The sequence below is a fragment of the Protopterus annectens genome, chromosome 1.part1, assembly GCF_019279795.1.
Source record: "Protopterus annectens isolate FY-2018-M chromosome 1.part1, PAN1.0, whole genome shotgun sequence".
NCBI lineage: Eukaryota > Metazoa > Chordata > Ceratodontiformes > Protopteridae > Protopterus > Protopterus annectens.
The window spans coordinates 554,366,922-554,389,507 of NC_056726.1; the positions used below are offsets into that span (position 1 = coordinate 554,366,922).

At 39.4% G+C, this 22,586-nt stretch overlaps 1 protein-coding gene across 1 annotated transcript in view; it reads right to left on the reverse strand.

The window, feature by feature from the left end:
- Window positions 1-435: 435 nt before the first annotated feature.
- The window catches only part of FAM166B (family with sequence similarity 166 member B), a 241,483-nt gene continuing 219,332 nt past the window's right edge, over window positions 436-22,586 (reverse strand). The window contains exon 6 of the mRNA XM_044087149.1: window positions 436-2,451. Coding sequence (XP_043943084.1) covers window positions 2,363-2,451 — 89 coding nt within the window. The 3' untranslated portion in view covers window positions 436-2,362. The remainder of the gene's footprint in view (window positions 2,452-22,586) is intronic.

The following is a 22,586-nucleotide window of genomic DNA, read 5'->3' on the forward strand; positions in this document are numbered from 1 at the left end:
AAAATAGGCTGTGTCCTAGATGGACTTTCCCGGTTAACAAAAATTTAAAAAAAAGTAAACATTTTACAGGAGAATAAAAATATATCACTTGCATAGTTACGTTTCAGCATATCCATCATCTGGTAAAGAACACATATGTCAAAAATTTTGTACATGGGACCTTAAATTACCTATGTAGCTTCTGCCTTCTCTGACATAGCTTCTTTGCAGCCTCTGATAATTTATCTATCCATATGTGTGTGTATAATATATATCATTTTGAAAATGGTACATTTATTTTCAGTTATAAAACATGAAAGAGCTCCTGAAATTAATACAATATAACATTTTAGTAGTAAATAATAAGTTCAAATAAAAGGAGAGCTAATTGGTACCTGTCCTTAAAATTTTAAGACTTGCAATATGAAAAGTCAAAAACTCAGTCTGAAAATAATGGCTTATTATATGTATCTTTATTTTAGCAGTCATATTAAGAAAATGGTAGCTTAGGCATGTGGCTTTGCTGAATGGGTCATATCTCAAGAGGGTAAAGTTGTAAGCATGATCAGGATTTCCACCTGACTGCCAAATGGAAGTATACACATTCTGACTGCACTAATAAATCAGGAAGTAAAGCTTGCACTGACAATAGGGATGCATGCCATAAGGAGCTCTGCTATCATAAAACTGTAGAGTACCTGTGATCTCCTATGGAGTATAAAATAATTCATAGTTGTGTGCTGCTAAAAATCTTTAGTTTGCTTTTGAGACTCTTATGATAATGAACCCCTCCAGCCATGCTGTAAAGATTTAAATTGTCATTGTAGAGATTTCTTAAAAACAAAACAAACAAAAAAAAAAATCAGTTTGGTAGTGAAACAGGATTATATGGTATGCTCAATATCACGCCAACATTTTTTTAGTATCATTCTGAATTTTTATCTTACAATACATTCTTGAGGTATTGTATATATTTCACGAAAGCTGCAAAATAATAGTCAATTCTGTTCTTGTGTAGAAGTATCCTAGCTTTATAAAAACAGCTATTCATCCATTTCTATACCCTCTTTATTTAATACAGAGGTGTAAGGAAGCCTATACCAGCAACAGTGGGCATAAGATAGGAACCAGACCCAGGTGGGACACCATTCCATTACAGAGCAATTACATGCACATACCCACACAAACACATGCATCCAGGGCCAAGATAGCAGTGATATGCCATCTGGCAGCCTCATGACCCAATCAAAGCCTATACAAACTTGGGGAAAACAAGCAAACTCTACAAAGAAAGCACCCAGCATACAATCAAAGTATGGTACTTTTTTAGCAATGCTAATCTTGTCACCACCATTCTAGCCCTTCATAAAACAGCTCATTGCAAGACAAAGTGCAAAAGAAATGTTTGAGTGTACATCTACAGTAAGAATGTGTGTATATAGCTGAAATGTAAACTGCTATGGATCTTCTTTCAGAAAACCATGACAAATATTATTGATAGTTAACTAACCATATAGCATGTTAATACTCCTTTTATATCTGAATACCTTATTACAGTGCTTATTGCAGATGGAGCATCAACAGGAGATGCATAAAGTACAATGGAGTAAAATATACTTTTACAGAAAAGTAAATTGGTTAGAAAGAGTATTTTTTATGGTAAACTGCAGCAGAGTTTAGCTTTCTTAGATATCTGAAGCATGTTATGAAAGGTATGGAGACAGGAAAGGATAAATGATGTTTGAAATTACGTAACTTAGAGGGGAAAAGATCGTTCAAAATATTTTAATTCTTACAGTTGATACAGATCCACAGCAGGACACCATTAGACTTCATATGCAAACTCCCAAATGCATTTCCCCTGAAAAAAGTGCATTTCTTGCAAGAGTCTTTCACATTGTTACAGTGACTTTTGAGTTTGTTCTGTATTAAAAGTTTGGAGGCAAAATCTGCACATGAGGTCTGTTGTGTGCTTTACTCCACGAAAAGTGTCCAAACCTATGCATTTTACAGGGAAAACACATTTCAGGACATTATTTTTTGACCTGTACATAACCCTACCATCAGTGAGATGCCATATGCCACACTCTTGTGTTGACCTGGATATTTAGTTGCTTCATTTTCACATCTAGTACTAACAAAAAATGGAAATACGTATTATTAGTGCAATATGCCTTTTGTCAAAAAATAGTTACAGCTTCATAAAACTAATGAAAAAGATTTGTAATATAAGCCGTATTTCTCTGTGCACTTTTATGAATTTCATTCACAGTATTTTGAACCAGAACAAGCACACTTAGTAGTTTCTTCATTTTTAATACACCTTAAAAGATGCAACAAAACAGCTTGAATGAAAATCCCACTGCTTTGAAGACTTCTGCTGTTAAATGGCAACTTGTTTCTGAAGAGTGCTGGAACCTAGTGCATCGTGTGTAAGTTGTCCATAAGTGTGACCAAACTGGAACTTGTAACCTATAAAAAAAAAATGAAGGAAAAAAAAAACAGCATGGTGAAAACACAGAAATACAGAGTATGTGAAATAACAGCGAATAAAAGATCTTGTCTGTGTTTGATACATCTATGGCAAATAACAGTTTCTGTTTTAAGGCCGCATACCTTACTCCTTCTTATTGTCTTAGGCAAATAATTACTTAGAACAAACCAAATGAACATATGATTCTTTCACCCATGAAAACGTGTGCTCATCCCCTTTTTATCACCAATGATGAAGAGATAAGAAGATAAGTGACCTGTTTAAGAACAAGCAATGCACATCTATTTAAGAAAAGGATTCTAACTCCAAGACTGTGGTTAAAAAGATGCTGCTCAAACCCCTCCAGTCTCCATCCTGCTGACTCTTATGATATCATGGCAGCTAAAGTCATCAGATAAGGGTATTAGTGGCAGCTCGCACACACACAGGCAAATATTTCAGCTCCAAGATTTACTGGCAAATAATGTGCTGTAACTGTATCTAGAAACAATGTTTCGGTTTATTTCCCATGATGCTCCCAACATATTACACACATATTACAAACAGACTACATGCTTCATGACTAGAGAGCAGCAACAGTCGTTCCTCTGCATAAAGATGGAACATCTACAGACCCTGGAAAGTGCAGGTCCATAAGTCTCATTCGTTTCATATGCAAAGTCATGGAAAGAATAATCATGGATACGATTAATAATGATATAGAAAACCTCCAGACACTGGACCCAACCAAATATGGTTTCTTCAAGGGCAGGTCATGTCTACTCACCCTGGCAGACTTCGTTAAAAAGTTCACCAATGCAATGGATGAGGGGAAAATGGTACCCACTGCCTACCTTGACCTGGTCAATGCATTTGACACAATATCCCACTTGAGCAGTATTGATAAATCAAGGGGTTAGGTATAAACCCTTATTTCACCCAGTGGATAGCCAGTTGACTCATAGACAGGATCCAGGAAGTTAGAATTGGGGAGTTCATCTTTACAAAGAGGCCAGTCACAAATAGAGTCCCTCAGGGATCGGTCCTGGGAAAAGCCCCTTTTTGGCACTTACTTCTCTGAAGTCAAGGCCAATGTCAAGGGCCTCTGGATGATCAAATTTGCTGATGACTGCAAATTAGGAGCACTCATAGAATTCCCCATTGACGTTAATGTTCTCCAGAAAGGACTGAAACAGACAACTATCTTGTGTGAGAGCCATGGACTAAAACTAAATGCCAATAAATGCATAGTAGCATCCTTTGGAAAGTTATCCACCCCTGGTAACTGTCACATTGACAAAACACCCCTATGAGTCGACCCAGTAATCATGGACTTGGGGCACATGTAGACAGTAATATAGCCTTTGACCATCACTTGATTACAGTAGTGAGGAAATAATTTTGTGTTGTGCAACTTATAAACAAAGGTATGGTATCTATGTCCAAGGAGGTCATTGTTCCATTATGTTCAGCATTCATCAGACCTTTCCTTGAGTACAATGTCTCCTTAGGAATATGCCTAACCAGGCACCTCCAACAACTGGAACATCCACAGTGGTTCCTTACTAAAAGAATACAGGGCATAAATAAGATGTCCTGTGGAGACCACCTCAATGCTCTATCCCTGTATTCTGTCTCCTACAGGCTGTTGAAGGGAGATCTATGCCTGGCATACAAGGCATTGCCAAACCTCACCCTAATGGATGTCCTGCATATCTGCAAAACAAACAGCACCAGAATTACTCATTCTAAAAACTTAAACCTTGCCTGTGCTATAAGTAAGACCTGCTGGAGAGACAGGTATGTATCCCAGAGACTACCCCTTCCCTGGAACAGGCTCCCCATCCATGTGAAGCAGAATTCCTCCCTAATCCAATTCAAGTGTAACTTGGGCAATTAGATGGGGAACAGGAAATTCATCCCTGGTTTGGCACCTATGCCTCTAATGAACACAGGCAGCTTGTAGATGGTGTATCCCCCAGACCCCTGCTTGTAAATATTAATCTCCAAAGCTCCTGCTTACACTTATCAAGGGTACCAGACTTTGTCAGAGATTTGGGATGCATAGCTTGGCTTAAAAAGGCACCAGTGGTTGTTAGCCTAGTACACACCTATTAATCTATAAACCTATGAACCTGTATGACCATCCTGATTCTGACTCTCCTGTAATCAGTTTTCTGTAGCACTGTTTGACATACATTTGGTCTTTCAAGCATAACTATGTTAGAACGGATGTGCACAAACATTACAGTTAGTACAGTGCAAAAGTTAAGGAATAGAACATATTCATTCATGCAAACCTTGAAAATTATACTGTATTTCAGGTCATAAAGTAATATGTATCATAAGTTACAGTAATGTGTCTTAATGTCTATTTGTATGTACTGTCTGATTTAGGTAAAGAAGTTCAAAATTTTAGAGGCCCTCCCCTCAAGATATGCACAGCTATCACTGGTTTAGTTGGTAGGGGTTGGCTGTATTGGGGGTTTCAGTTGTTGTTAATGACGCAGTAGGCAGATGTTTTAAATTACTAAAGGGTCAGCTGTCACTCTTGCTGGGAGCCAGCAGGCTAGATTGGAAGATAAAACTGCCTGTTCGGAAATTCAGTCTAACAGATGTTAAACTATGGCCATGAGAGTAGGACATGAGAGCTGCTGCCTGTTCCATTTTCCTTTCGCCACCCATTCAAATTCAGTATTGAAAAATGCTGGATTTTATTTATTTTTGTGCAGAAAAAAAATGCTTTAGTAGAAATTTTACAATAAAGCACATCATCAATAGCACTTATGTAACACTGCAATAAAATAAAAACAGCAAAAGAATGCATAGAATAATTAAAAAGAACTGATAAACTATGTCTTTGGAAGTAAAGCCAAGTACCACTTATACCTTGAAACTATTGCCCAGCACATTAAGAATGCAGTACAGAACTCATTATAGAATCTTGATGTTCTTGTTTCATATTTGCCACTCTGCCTCTTAGAACAATGGTGCGGGTTCTTGGAAATGTCAGTAGGATTACTTTTCTAACATCAGAAAATAAGAGTTATAAGCATGTTAGACAAATGCACTTCCCATGGCAAAACAATACAGTTCAAACTGTACTCTCCACTGTAAATACCCAAGATTCAAAGTGTCATCTTGGTGTGGAGTGGAACAGTGACCAGCAGAACAAGCTAATAGCTACTAGGACATTCTCAAAGTAAGTGAAAGTGATCAGCCACATTTTGTTGACACCTCCTGCAATAGTTAGTACCCCATCTCCAGTAGTTAACAGAGGTAATCCAAAAAGTTAGGATCAGGTCTGGTATCCTGCCAGTGTGATACAAAACAGGCTAATAAAGTCTAGTGATAGCCTTGTAAAAGCAGACATCTTTGATGATCAAAATGTAAACAACTCTATAAACCACTCTATTAAATGGATCTGACGAAGCGCAGACAAAAGTGTTTTCTTAAATATAGTTCTGTAGTGATAGCTATTAGTGTGCTGCCATGTTTTGTTTGTAAAAAATAAAAATACAAAAACTTTTAACTAAGAATGAAGTTCCACAGGCTGCTGAGCTGGTAAACCCTCATGGAATATTTAAATAATGGACTAACCTCTAAGCTTTGGAATCGGCTTCTTGTTTACCCTTCTTCCAGATTTTCCTCCAATCAGCTTCTCTTGATCCTCCCACCATTGTCTGTCACTGTCTTTAAATAACTGACCTATTAAATGTAATTTGTTAAAACACTCATCATTCTATCTACTTAACTGAATAAACTACTTGAAACTTTATCAAGTTATCTTTTTCCTCCTACAAGGACGGTATCAGAAAGACCGTGTCTCCTAGATCTGCTAGCTAAAGTGATTTTATCTGGACTAATCTTTTGTTCTCTGTTCCATCTCCAACACTTAGTACCCTATCTCCAAAAATATTTAATACCCTATCTCCACCAATAGTTAGTATTCCATCACCAATAATTAGTATCACATCTCCAACAATCCTTTTGGCACATGCAATGGGTGGAAGATTCCAAAAGTGAACCTTCTTGAGGGACATAGTGGGTGCACATCTAAGCCCTTGTTCAAGACCACATGTGTCTGATATTTCTCAGAATACAGGTGAGAAATGCCTGCTCCCACTTCAAAGATCATACATTGAAAAATAGTGGCTTTATGAATAATTGAAAGGTCCTCTTGAGCAAGGTTTTTAAAACCTAGATTGAGATTTATTTGAGGAATACATCAATTCACATATTCCTGAATACCCATAGTAACACTTAATAATGCTCCGTTAGTACTTAATAATTGAAAGTATTGCCATCACTCAATGTTATATCCCTGATGTAATGTATTACAAACAATAAAGGGGAGAGAGGCATTCCCATGTACAGCATAACTATTTCCCAAGAAGAAAAGTTATTTTTTGATTCACTGGGGCCAAAAGGTAGTGTTATTGCCTATCTTACAGAGCACATTGTAGCAGCATTAATGAATTTAAAGTCCAGGAGTAATTTATACATTCTCTACTCTGCAGGATTCCAAAAGGTTCCTCCTATGTTCCAAGCATGGAGTAGTGAAGGAGAGGGTTACAGCAGGCATGACTAAGATGTACAACATCAGCCACTTTGGCAGACCTATTCAATTCTGGCAGAACTATACTTCTCAAATTCCGGGCAGCCATAAGAATATTCCAAGAGACTCTGGAAGTACCATTAACCCAAAATTTAAACACAACCTTATCCAATAATTTTGTAAGATATACTTGGCCAAGAAGAGACTTTTGGGAAACAGAAACATCTCTATAGTCATCACTCTGGCAAGTAAGTATAGTTTTAAATTCTTCCATTTATTGTTTTTCCTTATAAAATAGGTTAATAATGGATAATAATAATAATAATAATGTTAATATTAGGGATTTAAAGGAAGGAATATTTTATCGATATTTATAAGTCTTGCTAACCAGTAACTAAGCAGTAAAAGTTAGTCATTTCAAGACAAATTACCTTTTATTAAGTGATAGTTTGTCAAAATTCAGTGCCCTTCCAAACCCAGAGAACACAGCAGCCTATGCTGAATTTTATTTATTTATGTATTGACATTTGTTAACCGGGTTTGTCCAACTGGGCTTGTGGCCCATTTTCAGTGGAGACCCGAGGAGAAAAGCTCCAGTAGTACATTTTAAACCAAGTACAATTTTAAACAATATTCATATAATAGCAGTTATAGCAAAATGATTCACATATGTTGGGTTACATGCATAAAGTTAAAGTTGCATTAAAAAGAACCTAAGTAACAATTTTACATTAATATAGTTCAATAGGTCAACAATAAATATTTTTTGTTTCTATAAAATTATGCAAATGCATAGTAGACACATTGGAGAGAGAGGTGTAATGAGGTACTATGCATGGTCCTTTTGAGGGTACATAAAGGGAAGGAAGACTAGGTAGGGTCATGGCAAGGGCAGGTTCTGGAATTGAGAATGTAAGCTTTTAGTTCATTTTTAAAGTGCAAGGTGTGGGAGATTGAATGTAAGTCAAGGGGAAGTTTGTTCCAAGCATGGGCAAGGGAGTGTTTGTAGAGTAGCTTGCCTACTGACCTTTTCGGGTGATAGATATCAAGTAATTGTTGGTTAGAAGTACGGAGGGTCCAGGATGGGATGTAGATGGAGACTAAGGAACATAGAGATGGACAGAAGGAGGGTTTATAAAGAATAGAGTGTAGCATATGAAATTGATAAGATAGCAGAAATTGGGGAAGTTTAAGTATTGAAGAGAGTTTAAAGAAATGCAGTGGTGTGAATTGTATGGGGAGTTAGTAATGAATCTGGCTATTTTATGGTAAGTCTGCTGGAGTTTGTTTAGAGTGGAGGCCTGGATATTGGTAAGAGCTGGGGCGGCATATAAGAGGGAGGGGAGGAGGAGTGCCTGGCCCAGGGTAAGTCTAGATTCAGGGGTTAGGAATTTTTTGTTTCGATATAGCAGACCTAGTTTCTGGTTTGTTTTTTTTATACATCGGAGTATGAGTAGGTTGAACTTGAGTTCATTATCAATAATGATCCCTAGGAGTTTTGTGTGGGTGTCAGGTTGAATAGTTGTATTGTTAGAAGATGTAACAAAAAAGGAGGTTTTGTGATGGGAAAGAGAATGGGGAAGGAAAAGTAGGAATTTGGTCTTTTTGGGATTTAGGATCAATAGGTTGTGAGAGAGCCATTGTTCAGTGGATAGTAGGGCCTGTTGGGTCAGGGAGTGTAGTTCAGGAATGTTATTTGAGATGGATATAAGTGTGGAGTCATCAGCATACTGAATAAGGGAGTATTCTTTGCATGAGGTATAAAGATCATTGGTGAAGATGTTAAACAAAAGGGGTCCCAAGATGGAGCCTTGGGGAACACCAGTGGAGATGGGAAAGAAAGGTGAGGAGGATGAGAGCCATTTGACAGATTGTTCCCTGCCAGATAGGTAACTATTAAACCAGACAAGTGCGGAGGGGGATAGGTGGAGATTTGCGAGTTTGGATAGTAGTAGAGGATGAGAGACAGTATCAAAGACTTTGGAGAGATCTAGGAAGAGACAGGAAATGAGTTTATTGTTGTCTAGGGCCTCTGCAATGATATGAGTGAAGGAGAGGAGGGCAGTGGTGGTGCTGTGGTGAGGACGAAATCCATGTTGGGTAGGGGTAAGTAAGTGGTGTGTGAGGAGGTAATTGAGAGGCTATGAGTGAATACATTTTTCTAATATCTTGGAGAGGGGGGACAGAAAGGCAATGGGTTGGTAGTTTGAGGGGTCAATGGAGTTTCCACCTTTATGAAGAGGGATAGTGAAGAAAGATTTCCAAAGGGTGGGGACAGTTGATTCCAGAATAGATTGATTAATTAGTATAGATATGGGCTAGGCAACTGAATCAGCAGCAAGTTTGAGGAATGTAGGAGACAGATTGTTAGTGGAAGGAGAACAAGGTTTTAGCTTGAGTAGTAGAGATTTGATGTAAGTAATGGGAACTGGCTCAAAAAAAACAAAGTTGTATTAGTGGGACTTGGAGAGGTGGGTGTTGAAGTAGAGTTTGGCTTAGAGGTTACCAGATTTTGGATGGAAGATATAAAGTGTTTATTCAGGAGGGTAGCTGTTTCCTGAGAGGAAGAGTTAGGGTATGGGAAGGGATTAGAGGGCTTTCCAGGATAGAGGATGTTGTTGAGAGTTGACCAACATTTTCAAGGATTGGATTTGTTGTTAAGCTGAGCAGAGCTATAGTATAACTTTTTGTCATTAGTTGTATGTTTTTTTGCAAGGTTACTCAGTTGCCTGTATTTTTGAAGAAAAGGTGGTTGTTTAGTTTTAATCCAGGTTTTCCAAGCACAAGCTCTGTTTCATAAGGGACCTAGTCTGTTTGGAGAGCCAGGGAGCATGGTTTGATTTTACTCTGATCTTCCTAGAAGGAGCTAAGGAGTTTAGAGTATTCATGAAGATGCTATTGAAAGTGCTTACAGCATTGTTTAGGGGGAGGTGTTTTAGGATGGAGGAATCTATGTTGTGTAGAATGGAGTTAAATTGGGATGAATTGAAAGTCAATAGTTTTCGACAGTCTTTGATAAGGTGGGGTTTAGGAATATAGGAGTAGTGTCTTAAGATGGTGGTAGTGAGATGATCACTGAGGGAATCAGGTAAGGTGGTGGGATTGTGGTATTGGTGGGGGAATTCATAGATTCATAGGTAGGTACTAGGCTATTGGCCCTAGGGCCTATATAAGCCTAGCCAAGGGTACCCTGGCTTTCGCCACCCAAGAAAATTATTTTCCTGTGCCACTGTCAATTTACAATTGGTAAAGGATCCAGTTTATGATAGAGCTGGAAGTGGAATTTTTATGGAAGTGAGTGGGAGATGTTATAAGTTGGTGGAAGCCGTGTAGGTGGATACTGAGTTGGGTGAAGTCAGTTGTGAGTTTGGACCAATCAATGTTGACATCACCAAGGATAAGTGTTTCATATGGTATGTTGTGGGAGAACCAGAATAGGATGTTTTCAAGAATGGGCAGATTGTTACCAGGAGGAAGGTAGAGAGAGGCAATTGAATGTTTTTTGTGGGGATTCAGATGGCAGTTAAAGATGATGATTTCAGCTGGGAGGAAGTCAGGAATTGGGGAAGGGTATGGTGAGAGGTTAAGAATGTTTGAGTAGAGGATGGCCACACCACCACCTTTTTTTACAGGTCTATCAGATCGGAATATATTATAACCTGGTGGGAGTATTTCACTATTTGAGATTTATGGCTTGAGCCAGGTTTCAGATAGGGAGAGGATGTGAGGGGTATTGAGAGCTATCCATGAGTGCAGCTCAGTGACTTTATTTGCTAGACTCTGAATATTCAATGAGTAAATAGTTAAGTATTTGGATGGAGATGATTGTTGTGACTGAGGTTGGTGACTGTTAGAGGAGTAAGAAGGGGGCAGTGTAGAGGTAGTTTTGGGGAGAGAAGAGGGGCCAGGGTTGGAATGGATATCTCCAGACTAAAGTAGAAATATTCTCAGAAACTCTGTACAACCATGCCAATGCCTGCATAGAGGCTGTTATACCTACCAGAAGAAAGCCCAGAACTAGCCCCAGAAACAAACTACACTGGTGGCATCCCAAATTAAAAAGGATATACAACAAAAGTAAAAATAAATATGGCAAACATCAGGAAGGGTAAGTTACATAAAGATAGAAACTATCTCATCAAACTCAACAAACTAAGAGAGCTAACTTGGTCAAGAAAAGACAATTTTGAGGTTAAGATAGTCTCCCAGGTTAAAGATAAACAAAAGGCCTTCTTTAGCTATGTCAGAAACCTCAAGGGCAGTACAAAGAATGTGCTGAACTGACGGTTAATGGTGCTGCATTCACCGAGCCTGGCAATATAGTGAGCTTGTCAGCAGAAAAATTTAGTTCCACTTTTATTCCCCTCACCCCCCACCATCCACCAAAAATACACTCAAAAATAAACCCTCCAACTATAACTAGTGAGCATGTATTGGTTGCACTCATTAAAGCCAAGTACATGGTCTCAATGGGCCCCGATAGCATCCCAGGCTGTCTGCTGAAGAGTCTAAAATATGACTTATCAGGACCCCTGGAGTCATTATTTAACTTTAGTCTTAAACAGGTTTTGTGCAACATAAACTGAGGACTGCAGTGGTCATCTCTCTTCATATGAATCTTCAACAGATTCTGGAAACTACAGACCCATTAGTCTGACTAGCCTTATTTGCAAAGCCATGGAAAGAATTTTCATAGAAGTTATCAATGAGGACATAGGAGACCACCAGACACTGAATTAGTCCCAGTTTGGTTTTGTCAAATGAAAGCCATGCTTACTGAATATAGGGGGCTTCTATGGAAAGGTTACTAAGGCAATGGATGAGGGGAAACTGTGCATATTGTCTACCTAGATTTGGCTAAAGCATTTGATAGAATACCTTGCTCAGGCATTGTCAACACACTTACAGAACTATGTATAAACCAATTTATAACCCACTGGATAGCTTGTTGGCTTAGCTGGCTTACTGGTAGGATCCAGGTGGTTAGAATCAGTGAGGCTACCTCCACAAAGAGGCCGGTCACCAGTGGAGTCCCCCAGGCATCTGTGCTAGTCCCATTCCTCTTTGGCATCTACTTCCTGGATGTCAAGGCCAATGTCAAAGACCTCTGGTTAAGCAAGTTCACAGATGATTGCAGACTGGGAGCAGTCATTCAATTCTCTCAAAATAAGAACACCCTTCAGGAAGGTCTAACACAGAAAAATGTTAGTGCCAAAGGCATGGCTTAAAACTCAATACCGAGAAATACATTATATTTTTAATATTTTTTTTACTTTTGGGAAGTCAGCCAACCCATTCAATTGCATCATCAATAAAATGCTCTAAAAGTTGATTCATTAGTCAGAGATCTGGGAACTCATGTAGACAGTAACCTAGCCTTCAACCAACATGTGTCCAATGTAGTAAGAAAATCCTTCTATGTTGCTCAACTTTTAAGCAAGGACATGGCATCTAGGATGAGAGAGGTCATCATAACACTGTACTTAACCATCATCAGACCGATCATGAAGTATAATGCCCCTTTTGGTATGTACCTGACTAGACACATGCATCAAATGGAACGTCCACAAAGGTTCCTTACAGAAAGAATACAGGGAGTAAACATAATGTCCTACTCTGATTACCTCAAAGCCCTGTTTCTTTACTCGGTATCATACAGACTTTTGAGAGGCGATCTTTGCTTGGCATACAAGGCATTTTTGGACCCTGTTTTGATGAAGCAGTTCTGTAAAACAAACAGCATCATAACTACTAGATTAAAAGAAGTGAATTTTAGTTGTGACATAAACAGAACATGTTGGAGAGACAGATATATTTCTCAGAGAATTTCCATTCTCTGGAACAGGCTCCACATCTATTTGAAGCAGAGTTCCTTCCTATCCCTATTTAAGTGCAACTTGGACCAGTGGATGGGTAACTGGAAATTCACACCTGGTCTGGCAACTATGTCTATGATTTACAGAGGCAGTTGGTAAACCACCCCCCCATATCAATCATAGTTGTGGGTCACATTTGTGTTGCATGCCTAGACATATAAGGGTCCTAGTGGTAATTAACCTAATATACACCTATGAAACTATGAATGTACAGCCCAGCAAAATTCCTGCCCTCATATGTGATTTGATGGTAACATAGCTAATGTTCATGTGAAAAAATACAATCTTATCCAAATTCACTTTCAAACCCGATACAATTCCAAAATTTGTTGAAAACTTTAAGAAGAGAATTGATAGAAATAAATTAACTTTCATTGACATTTATGTTTGATTGCTATTAGTTTATTATTGTACCATCCACTGGTATTTACAGCTTCTTTAATATTTATCTAGATTTGTAAATAGCTTTTAAAGTGAATATATTCAGTTTGCTCTGTTTAAAAATGTAGGTAATAATTTAGCAATAAACCATATTTGAGTGTGGCTAATGATGGGCTTACCCACAGATGGTGTGGTTTAGTCATGAGAATAAAAGCCCTGAGTGACAAAACACAGTCAGACATAGGTAAACCTCTGTTTGCCAACACCCAACATGGTTTACAGTAGAAAGACAATTATCTGAATGTCGATTATTAGAGAGAGAGAGAGTTAAATGAAAGTTATCTACTTAACATAATGATAGATCCTTTTTGAGTGTTTCTATCCTTCCTTAACTGATGGGTCTTGGATCTGATCTCAGATCCACCTTTAGATGCTTTTCCAGATTTAGGCTCTGTAGCTCATGTGCCTCCTCTTACCTATAATTTTTTCCTTTCCAATTTACCTCTGACTGAGTTTGCCTGCAAAATCATTATAAAACAAGAAAAATAGTTTAGAAATATATTAACTCAAATTAGCAGAGAGCTACATAGGGAATAGAAGAAATTCTGCTCCAGAGTTGAAAGAGCTAGATATTCTCACCAGATAGCAAAACAAACCATCATACCAGAAGCTAAAAAAGGTGGAATTCTTCCATAAAATGGAAGGAGGAAGGATGGAAGGACACTGAAGAAGGACGGAAACAGACAACACAGATCTATTGTTATGGTAATTACATAACTTTTGTATCTGATGTTGTCTTTTTCATCTGTTCTTCCACTGATGAGACAGAGTCCTCAGTTACTTAGCTCCACAGGTAGTCTCATAGTAAGATGGTATGGAGGATGTCAGAACCAAACATCACAGCATGGATGGCTCTACTGAAGTAAGATTTGTGTCACCATTGTCAGATTGAGAGAACACTCATAAGGCAGTGGAATATCTGTGCTCAAAGTGTCCAATAAGATGATGGACTTCCCCCGCTATGTGTGTTGCTGTAAGAAAGTGGTTGGAAGATTTCACCCACTACCCCAATCTCAATGATTCTCAACACAATGAGTAGGAGCATGTTCCCCCTTGTGTGTTGATGTACCAGACTACCGTTATGTTGTCTGTCTCAATAGCAGCCACTCTTAGAGGGAGAATATCCAGAAAAGCCTGCAGTGCTAGGAGAACTGCCCTCATCTCTAAGACATTGTTGTGAAGATTGGCCTCTGATGGTGACCACATACCTTGGATCATCTCCCCTATACAATGTCCTCTGCACCCTAGTTGGGAAGCATCCATAGTCACTATGGCTTTTGGAGGGACAAATGGACATTCCTAGGATACTTCTGGAGATTGACTTAACCAAGCTACATGAGCCCTGCAGATGTTTGTTAAACAAATTTGAAAACTCATGGGTTGGTATCTGATGGACCAAAGAAGCACTAGCATCCACTGTGACACTCTCAAGTAATACCTTGCCAAAGGGGCCAGGGTAATGGAAGCTGAAATTGACCCCAAATGTTGTAGAACTAGTCTGGCAGGCAGTGTCTGATGTCATAGAAGCTGTAAGTTCTGGTTGCGTAAAGTAGATAAGCTGCTCTCCCCTAATCTTATCTGTATTGTTGTGTTCAAGTGGGCTCCTATGAATTCCAGAGTTTGTATTGAACAGGATCTTTCCTGGTTTAATGTAATTCCTAGGTGAGAACAAAGCTGGAGCAAATAATTTCTAGTTTCGACTAGAAGAGGCTGGGTAGGGACACTGAGGAGCTAGTTGTCTTGATAGGGAGCACCCAGAACTTTTGCAGTCTGTGGTAAGTTGCAACCACTGTCATGCATTTGCTGAACACCTGGGCGGCTGAGACCAAAGGGCAAAGCTCTGAATTGAAGGTGACTGACTCCCAGCCAGAAGTGAAAATCTTCTGTCCATCTTGATGTGGTAGTTTACATCATGAAGGTCTATAGAGCACATCCAATTGTCCTTCCTTAGTAGGAGGAGGAGGATGGACTGTAGAATGACCTTTCAAACTTTGTGTGCTTGATGGCTGAGGTCCAAAATTTGCCTTAGGTCCCTGTTCTTCTTTGGCACTAAAATGAATCTCGAGTAAGTTCTGAACGCTTGCTGGCCTTAGATGGCTTGCTTGTTTAGCAGCTGCTTTATCTCTAATGCTGCAGCTTTTCTTTGAGAGCATGCAACATTAGAAAGTTTCTTTCATGATGGGGTTGGATAAAGAAAGGGAAGGTAATTGCCTCTGATAATAATTGTTTGCAACCAGACATCTTTGGTGATGGATGTCTAGGTTTTTGGGTGCAGCAACAAGCACCACCTGACTACCTTATGTGTGCAGCAGTCAAGAAACCAGTTAGGAGCACTAATAAGGCCTGGGAGAAGGGACCTCAGAAGCCTTGGTTCTGCAGACTTCCTCTTCCATGAGAATGATGTTTATTGTTAGGATTTCCCTCTCTGCCCTGGGGAAATCTGCCTCCAAAAAAGTCCTGAGAAAACCCTTGAGATTTCAGGAACCACATCTTTTTACCCCCTTTCTGATTTCTGGAGAACATCCCTTGGGAGGTAGAAAACTGTATTCCTATGGCAGAAAGAGTTTTCCTATCCTTTTCTGTGTATCTTTAATTTTGAGGCAAAACAAAGTCAAGACATCAAAGGAAGCATTTCCATAAAGTCACACAAATTTATCTAGGCATGTCTCCTTACAGTGATGCTTGTACTTGCAGCTGCCAAACCACACTCTGTAGCATTGGCTATGAAATGCATGGAGGCATTAGAAAGGGACTAAAGGGTAACCAGTTGCGAATTCACAGTTTTCCTATCTTCCACAGATAGAGAGAGAGAGAGAGAGAGACTTGGAGAGCTCCCTTGACAATATTCTCTAACTAGTCATGCATGCCAAATTATTCAGAGATGGACAGATGAGCTCTCTTCAGTGAGCTCCTACTTGGTGGCTGCCACTACTACCATGGTGTCCACTGCTGGGCCCCTGATCCAGTATGGATGGTCTTTATGAGCAGCAAGGTGTTGCCTGGCTTTCTGGGAAATGGTTCTATGACTTCCAGCTACTTCCATGTTTGGCTAGTGATCACGTCCACCATCTCATTTGCTGGGGAACCACCCAGAGAGTAGCTGAGTTGGAACCGATAACCTCAGGGAGCATTTCTACTGAGAAGGGGCTTTAGAAGACCAACCTCCTCTCTGACTAAGAAGTTTAACAATCTCCCTGAAAGAGACGTCCTCAAGTGGTGATCTGGGGACCATTCCCCTTCATTGAGATTGGTGTCTTTGGTCAAAGACTCCTGATGGGTGTCAGTGTGCCTCCTTTTACATGTGTGTTTCTGACAATCCACCATGAGGGATGCTTAGGAGAGGACTCAGAAGACTGAGTGGTGTCCTGAATTAAGTCAGCCTCAAGGCTAGCATGAACCAGCTGTCCTGATGGACTAGAATGGGCAGGATCAGGAGCCAGGACTACCAGCTGTGGAGTGGGTGGAAGTGAGAGGAATAGAGATGTCCAGTCTCCAGCATTAAAGATAGCTCTCTCATCTGCCTCAATAGCAGAAGCTGAGGAGGAACCCAAAATCACCCTGGTAGGTGCCAAGGCTGCCCCATCCTAATAACCAAGGGAACCCTGCTCTGAGACAGATGCCCGTGCAGAGCTGTCAAGTGTCAAGGCTCTGAGAGGAACAGAAGGCTCTGACAGCTTTAGAGTTGAACCCTTATCCCCAGACCCAGCACACACATTTCAGCTCTAAGAGCCATCCAGCTCCAATAACATCAGAGAAGACCCATTGTCAAAGATTACCTATTGGATCCAGAATCCCCAAAAACAGGGGTCAGATCAGAGTAGGAGTATCCACAAGTAGGGGAGAGGTACCAAAGCTCAAGGATCCAATGGACGACAGAGATGGGAGAACTCCAAACTGAATTTGGGTCCAGAGAAAGTTTCTCACAATTCTATCTACATCTGTTTCTTTCAACCTTCTGGTGCATCCTAATGAAGAAGTTGAGGGTGGTCTGGAAGGCTTCTGGAAAGGCCTTTCTTGATGAAAGGGAGAGTGGACTCTCAGGGAGCTGGGTTCTGGTGAAAACCTTGGCTCCAGTAGGGGAGGAGTCTTGGAATGTACAGAGGCCAGCTCCAAAGAAGTTGTCATATCCCATGACTTGCATCTTTTGGAGGCTGGAGCTGAAGACAGTAAGGAAGAAAGGCAGCAATCAGGGGATAACTTCATTCCCTCTTTGCCCTTTTATTTGGCTTTGTCACTCTTGTCCCCCCTATGTTTCTCCAAAGATTTCTTCCCAGATGGGTATGCTCCAGAGAGAGAGAGAGAAGATGTTGAGGGTTTTTATGCAGGCAACAAACCCTTAAGGGTCAACTTATTCTGACATTTGATGTTGGCATGGTGCCCAAAGGCCATACAAACTGAACAATCCACTTCAAGATGGGCAGTGCCCAAAGAATAAACTCATTTAAGGTGTGAGTTAGAATTTGGAAGTTTGTGACTACAAGCCACATATTTCTTAAAGCCAACTGGTTTATCCAACATAACTCCAACTTACATGATAACCTAAAAAAGACAAAATTCACAAACCAACAATGGTATAATTTCAAAACACTGCATGTGTATGAAGAAATACAAACAATGGTAACCAGATTACTAGTAAATGGTAAAAGGAAAGAAAAAATGGAACAGACACCAAAGGCACGAAGAGAGAAAACAGAATGATAAGATTTTTTTGGTAAGGGGAGGAAAGTGAAAATAACACCACCAAGCTGGTAATAAAAAGTTATCACCAAGGAAAAAAACGTAGCTTGAGGCAAGCCTAGGCAATGAATCATATCTGTCCTTAATGAGCGGCAAATGAGATCTGAGGTAATTTTGGGGCCAGGAAGGGATTGTGGGTAAGGGGAGGTGTCTGAACTATGGACCGTAAGACTGGAAAAGTGGCCAAAGTCAGATCTGAGGTCAGATCTGTGACCCATCAGTTGAGGAATGGAAGGGAAAGACATCACATCAATATTAATATTATTCTTAGAGCCAGATTTGCCATGCAGTAAAGTATCAGAAAGTGGGTCTTTAGGCAAAGCAAACATACTTATGTTTAGCTGTAGCTATCCAGCTATCCAGTATGCAGTTGTAGAGGTCAGCTATGTCCTAATCTTATCACTGCGCACAAGCATCCTGCAGATATTGCTGTAGTTATTATAAGAAAAAACTTGATATTGACACACTTATTGCCTTTTGGATTTAACTTTGTTGGCTAGAAAATCAACTGAGATATCATCATCATCATCAACCTCTTTTTCCCCATTTTTCTACAAGGGGTCAAGGTGTTGTGTCAACAGCTGCCAATTCTCTCACTTTAATGCCACTCTCCTGCCTTCTTTGATTGTTATCCCTGACTGTTGCAGGTCTTCTGTCATGCAATCCATCTATCTCTTTGCTTTGTGCTCTCATTTCCACTTATCTTTTTCTTGTGTGTTCCAAATCTTCACCAAATTGGCTTCATCTTTATGTAATCTGTTCTGTTTGACCTTCACCGCAATTAGAGCTACTTGAGCTTCTACTCTGATGTCTTCATTTCTTCTTCTGTCCCACAAAAATATCTTAGTTGAAAGATCAGCTAAGATACACTCTTTTTTTCAGAATTGAAAAAGCCATTATTAAAATGTACCTCAGCATTGTCTTTGATTCTGTTCTGTTTATTATGGAGGAGTGCTGCCTTCTTTAGTTGCTGTTCAGGTAGGAACACTTCTATCCTTTACTGAGTATTGAGGTGAATTACGCCTGTGAGATACTGAGGTTTACAAGTTCACAATGACTGTTTCTTAAGTTCTCAGCTCATGCCTCAGCTCCATGCAGTCTCATTTTGATCTCCCTACATTCAACAGTCAGCAATGAGGTCATGGATCTATTGACAGTGGTGATGGCAGCAGGCTGATGATACGGTGACACAGGTCAAACATTGAAATGAAAAATAAAAAATATGACAACACCAGCTCTAGGTGATTTGGTGACATTAATGTTGATGTGAGACCCCAACCCTATGTAAACAATGGAAAAGGAGAAATTGTTACTTATCATTATGATGATAATGATTGACTAACATGCAAAGTTATTAATTAATACTTTCATCTTCAAATAAATCAAGCCTAGCAGAGATTTTTAAGAACAGTTCTGAAGTCTCATTGGTTTAATTTTTTGGAGAAGTAAGAATTTAAGTAATACATATATATGCTAGTTGATTCAGTATTTATTTTTAAATTTCTATATTTTGTACAGTTATTTGTTCATGTTTTTTTATATAGGCCAATCAATTAAAAAATATCACAATGAAAAGGGGTCACTTGGAATTTCGTGCACCCTGTAATTTTACTATAAAATTCAGTATTTTTAAACCCATACTGGAGAACTGAGAAGTATGGTGAGTGAAAAGGGATCTTTTTGCATATGTGTTCTACAAGGCTTTGGCAAATTTTTGTATGCAACCACAACATATGATACAGGCCTAATGGCATGTTATGACTGATATGGTACTGTAAATGTATGATGCTTACTGACAGAGGGATGATGCAAGAGGCTTGTCTCTGTGATTCTTAAATATTTCTCTCCCTCACAATTTATACTATTAATTGGTTGAATCAGTGAACAATTAGTTAGCATAAGGCAGCTGCTGCATGCCTTAAAATGCCTAATTCAATTTGACTGGCCACAGAAGGGGTGAACATGGACTGCTGAACCATGTTGCCAAGGGCTGAAAGTAGTATTTAGGGGTTGGTGATAGACTACTGTAGTAGAACCTGAAGGTTTACAGTTGAAGTATTTAGGCTGATACTCTGAAGTTAGGTTACAGGAGAGCTAGTCTAGCAGTAGTTAGTAAAAAATACTGAATTAGGCCATTTTGTACAAAGTAACAATGATTTCACACACCTTCTTTGTTGTGTTACAACTCCTAGTACTGTACAACTCACTTACACACACACACACACACACACACACACACACACACACACACACACACACACACACACACACACACACACACACACACACATTGCAGAAGAGTTGCTAGACGCAGAAATCCATAGCTTTAGTTCATACCTTAGAATAAATACTAAGAACAAACTGGTAATATAGAGTTACATTGCAGGGTCAGAGATGCTGGGCACTGAACACAGTGGCTAGAATTATTTGCCACAGAGAAGAATAGCAGAGTTAATTTCATCGATGCATGTACACGAATTGTAGTCATTAACTTAATAAATTAAAATGAGACAATCTCAATGGATATAGTAATACAGCAATGAAATCAACTACAGTACGTCAATTAAGCTAATACAGAGAAAGCAGTGAAGTTTATATAATTTACAACATGGATGAAAAGGCCTCCTTATCTTTCTATGCTAGGTTCTTGTGTTGGTTACTCAATAGGATAAAAACTGCAAAACTGAGCAAGCATCTGGGTATTGTTTTATTTCTGGCACATAGATAAAGAATATTGCTGTTCCCAAAGTGCACCAATGAGCATTTACTTTTACTGAATCTAATAAGCTTATTGTGAGCTATTGTTCACAGATTGTGCACAAAACTTCCATTGAGTACTAGTACCTTATAAATTAGTAACTGCATATTCAGTCTTATAAATCACATATGTAATTTAAACCTATACATTGTATGTATCAATAGCTGATGACATTTTTTTCAATTTTTTTTTATTTGTTTATCAGTAAACCCTTCAGACACAGGTGTCAATTCAGGAGAGACCCAGAAGCAACATCTGGTTAAATGACTTAATCAGAATCACTCATTTGTGCAAGTGAAAAATTGGGGCACTCAGATCCAGGACCATATCCTCAACTTCTTTGCTCATGAATTCTGGACAAAACTAAAAGAAAATAATGGAAGGGGGGGGGGCAAGGCCTGAAATCAGGAACATTGTTAAACAGTACTCTAATTCACTTAAATGTCAATAAATCAACAACTTTTCAAACAATTTCCATTTTTTTTAAATAATAAAAAATCTGAAATTCTAGTAAGTGGCATTATTGACTGACTGTAATCCTCAGCAATTTACCAAAAAATCTAAATTTTATGAGGGTAGGGCAAAAATATGAGGCAAAAGCAAGCACATTGTACAAAATGAGGTACTTTTTTTGACCTGCCTTCTTGTAGCTGTCAGTCAGCTACTACCAACTCCTCACATCATGAACTGGATCTAGTGGACCCACCTTGGCCTACCTCAGGCTCAACCTAACCCAATGTCTGATGCCAGTGAGGAGAACAAGGACAGTGGTACAGCATCTAACTGCTGCTACTGCAGGTGACTGTACCCTAACTTCCTCCCACCCTGTGGCACCCTTGAGAGCTCTGCAACTGCTGCCTACCAGAGGTGCATACATGCTTCCAAGAATTCGCAACCTCCTGACCAAGTGATGTTCAGCTTACAATGTGGAGCTTGCCCTAACACTGCTATTGTGGTGAGCCTAGGTAGTCTCCCTTCACCAGAATGGCAAGCCAGCATCAGCCACTCACTTCCATCCTTCCCAGATTGTAGCTGCAAAGGAAGAATGACTTGACATTAATCTTTGTACTCCTGTGTCCTACCATAACGCTACCTGGCATTTGGTGCAGAAGGTTAAGGCTGTAAGCTGTAGTTCCTGTGGTACCAGGATTGATTCCTTCTGTTCTTATTTGCCACTGTAAGCAAGTCACTTTTTATTTATTTACTCTTTCTTGACCAGGTTAGTGCCTCTAAGCTAGTAGCCTCTTTTCAGGAGAGACTTTAGGTTGTATTTATACTATTATGGGAAAGCTGGCCAGGGTATTGGGAAACTTCCCCTATGATTGATTTTGATCTATATAAATGGAAGTGCTAGCTGTGAATATGTGTGCATGTCCTGACTCATACCTCTCAACCTCTTAGCCCAAGCACTCTGGACAAAGCCTGACAAAATGGGGGACAATATTACTCTTATAAACTTAAAAAGTAGCTAGAATAACAGGGTTTGTGTTAAAATGCATTGTCTAAGGGATTTGAGGTCTGAAACCCAAATGTATGTCATTATTTAGTGATTTCATTCCTCAGATCATCCCAGCGATTTGCCAGAAAACCACAAATTTTATAATGAATAGATCAATATCCGAGGCACAAATCTGGACATTCTGTGAAAATCTGGACAGTTGAGTGTTCCTAGTTCAGTGGCAGAGAAGAAGACAGTGTGTAAGATGAAGGATTCAGTGCAGGGAACAGGCATGAATTCCAGTTCTAAGAATGAGTTTGCAGAAT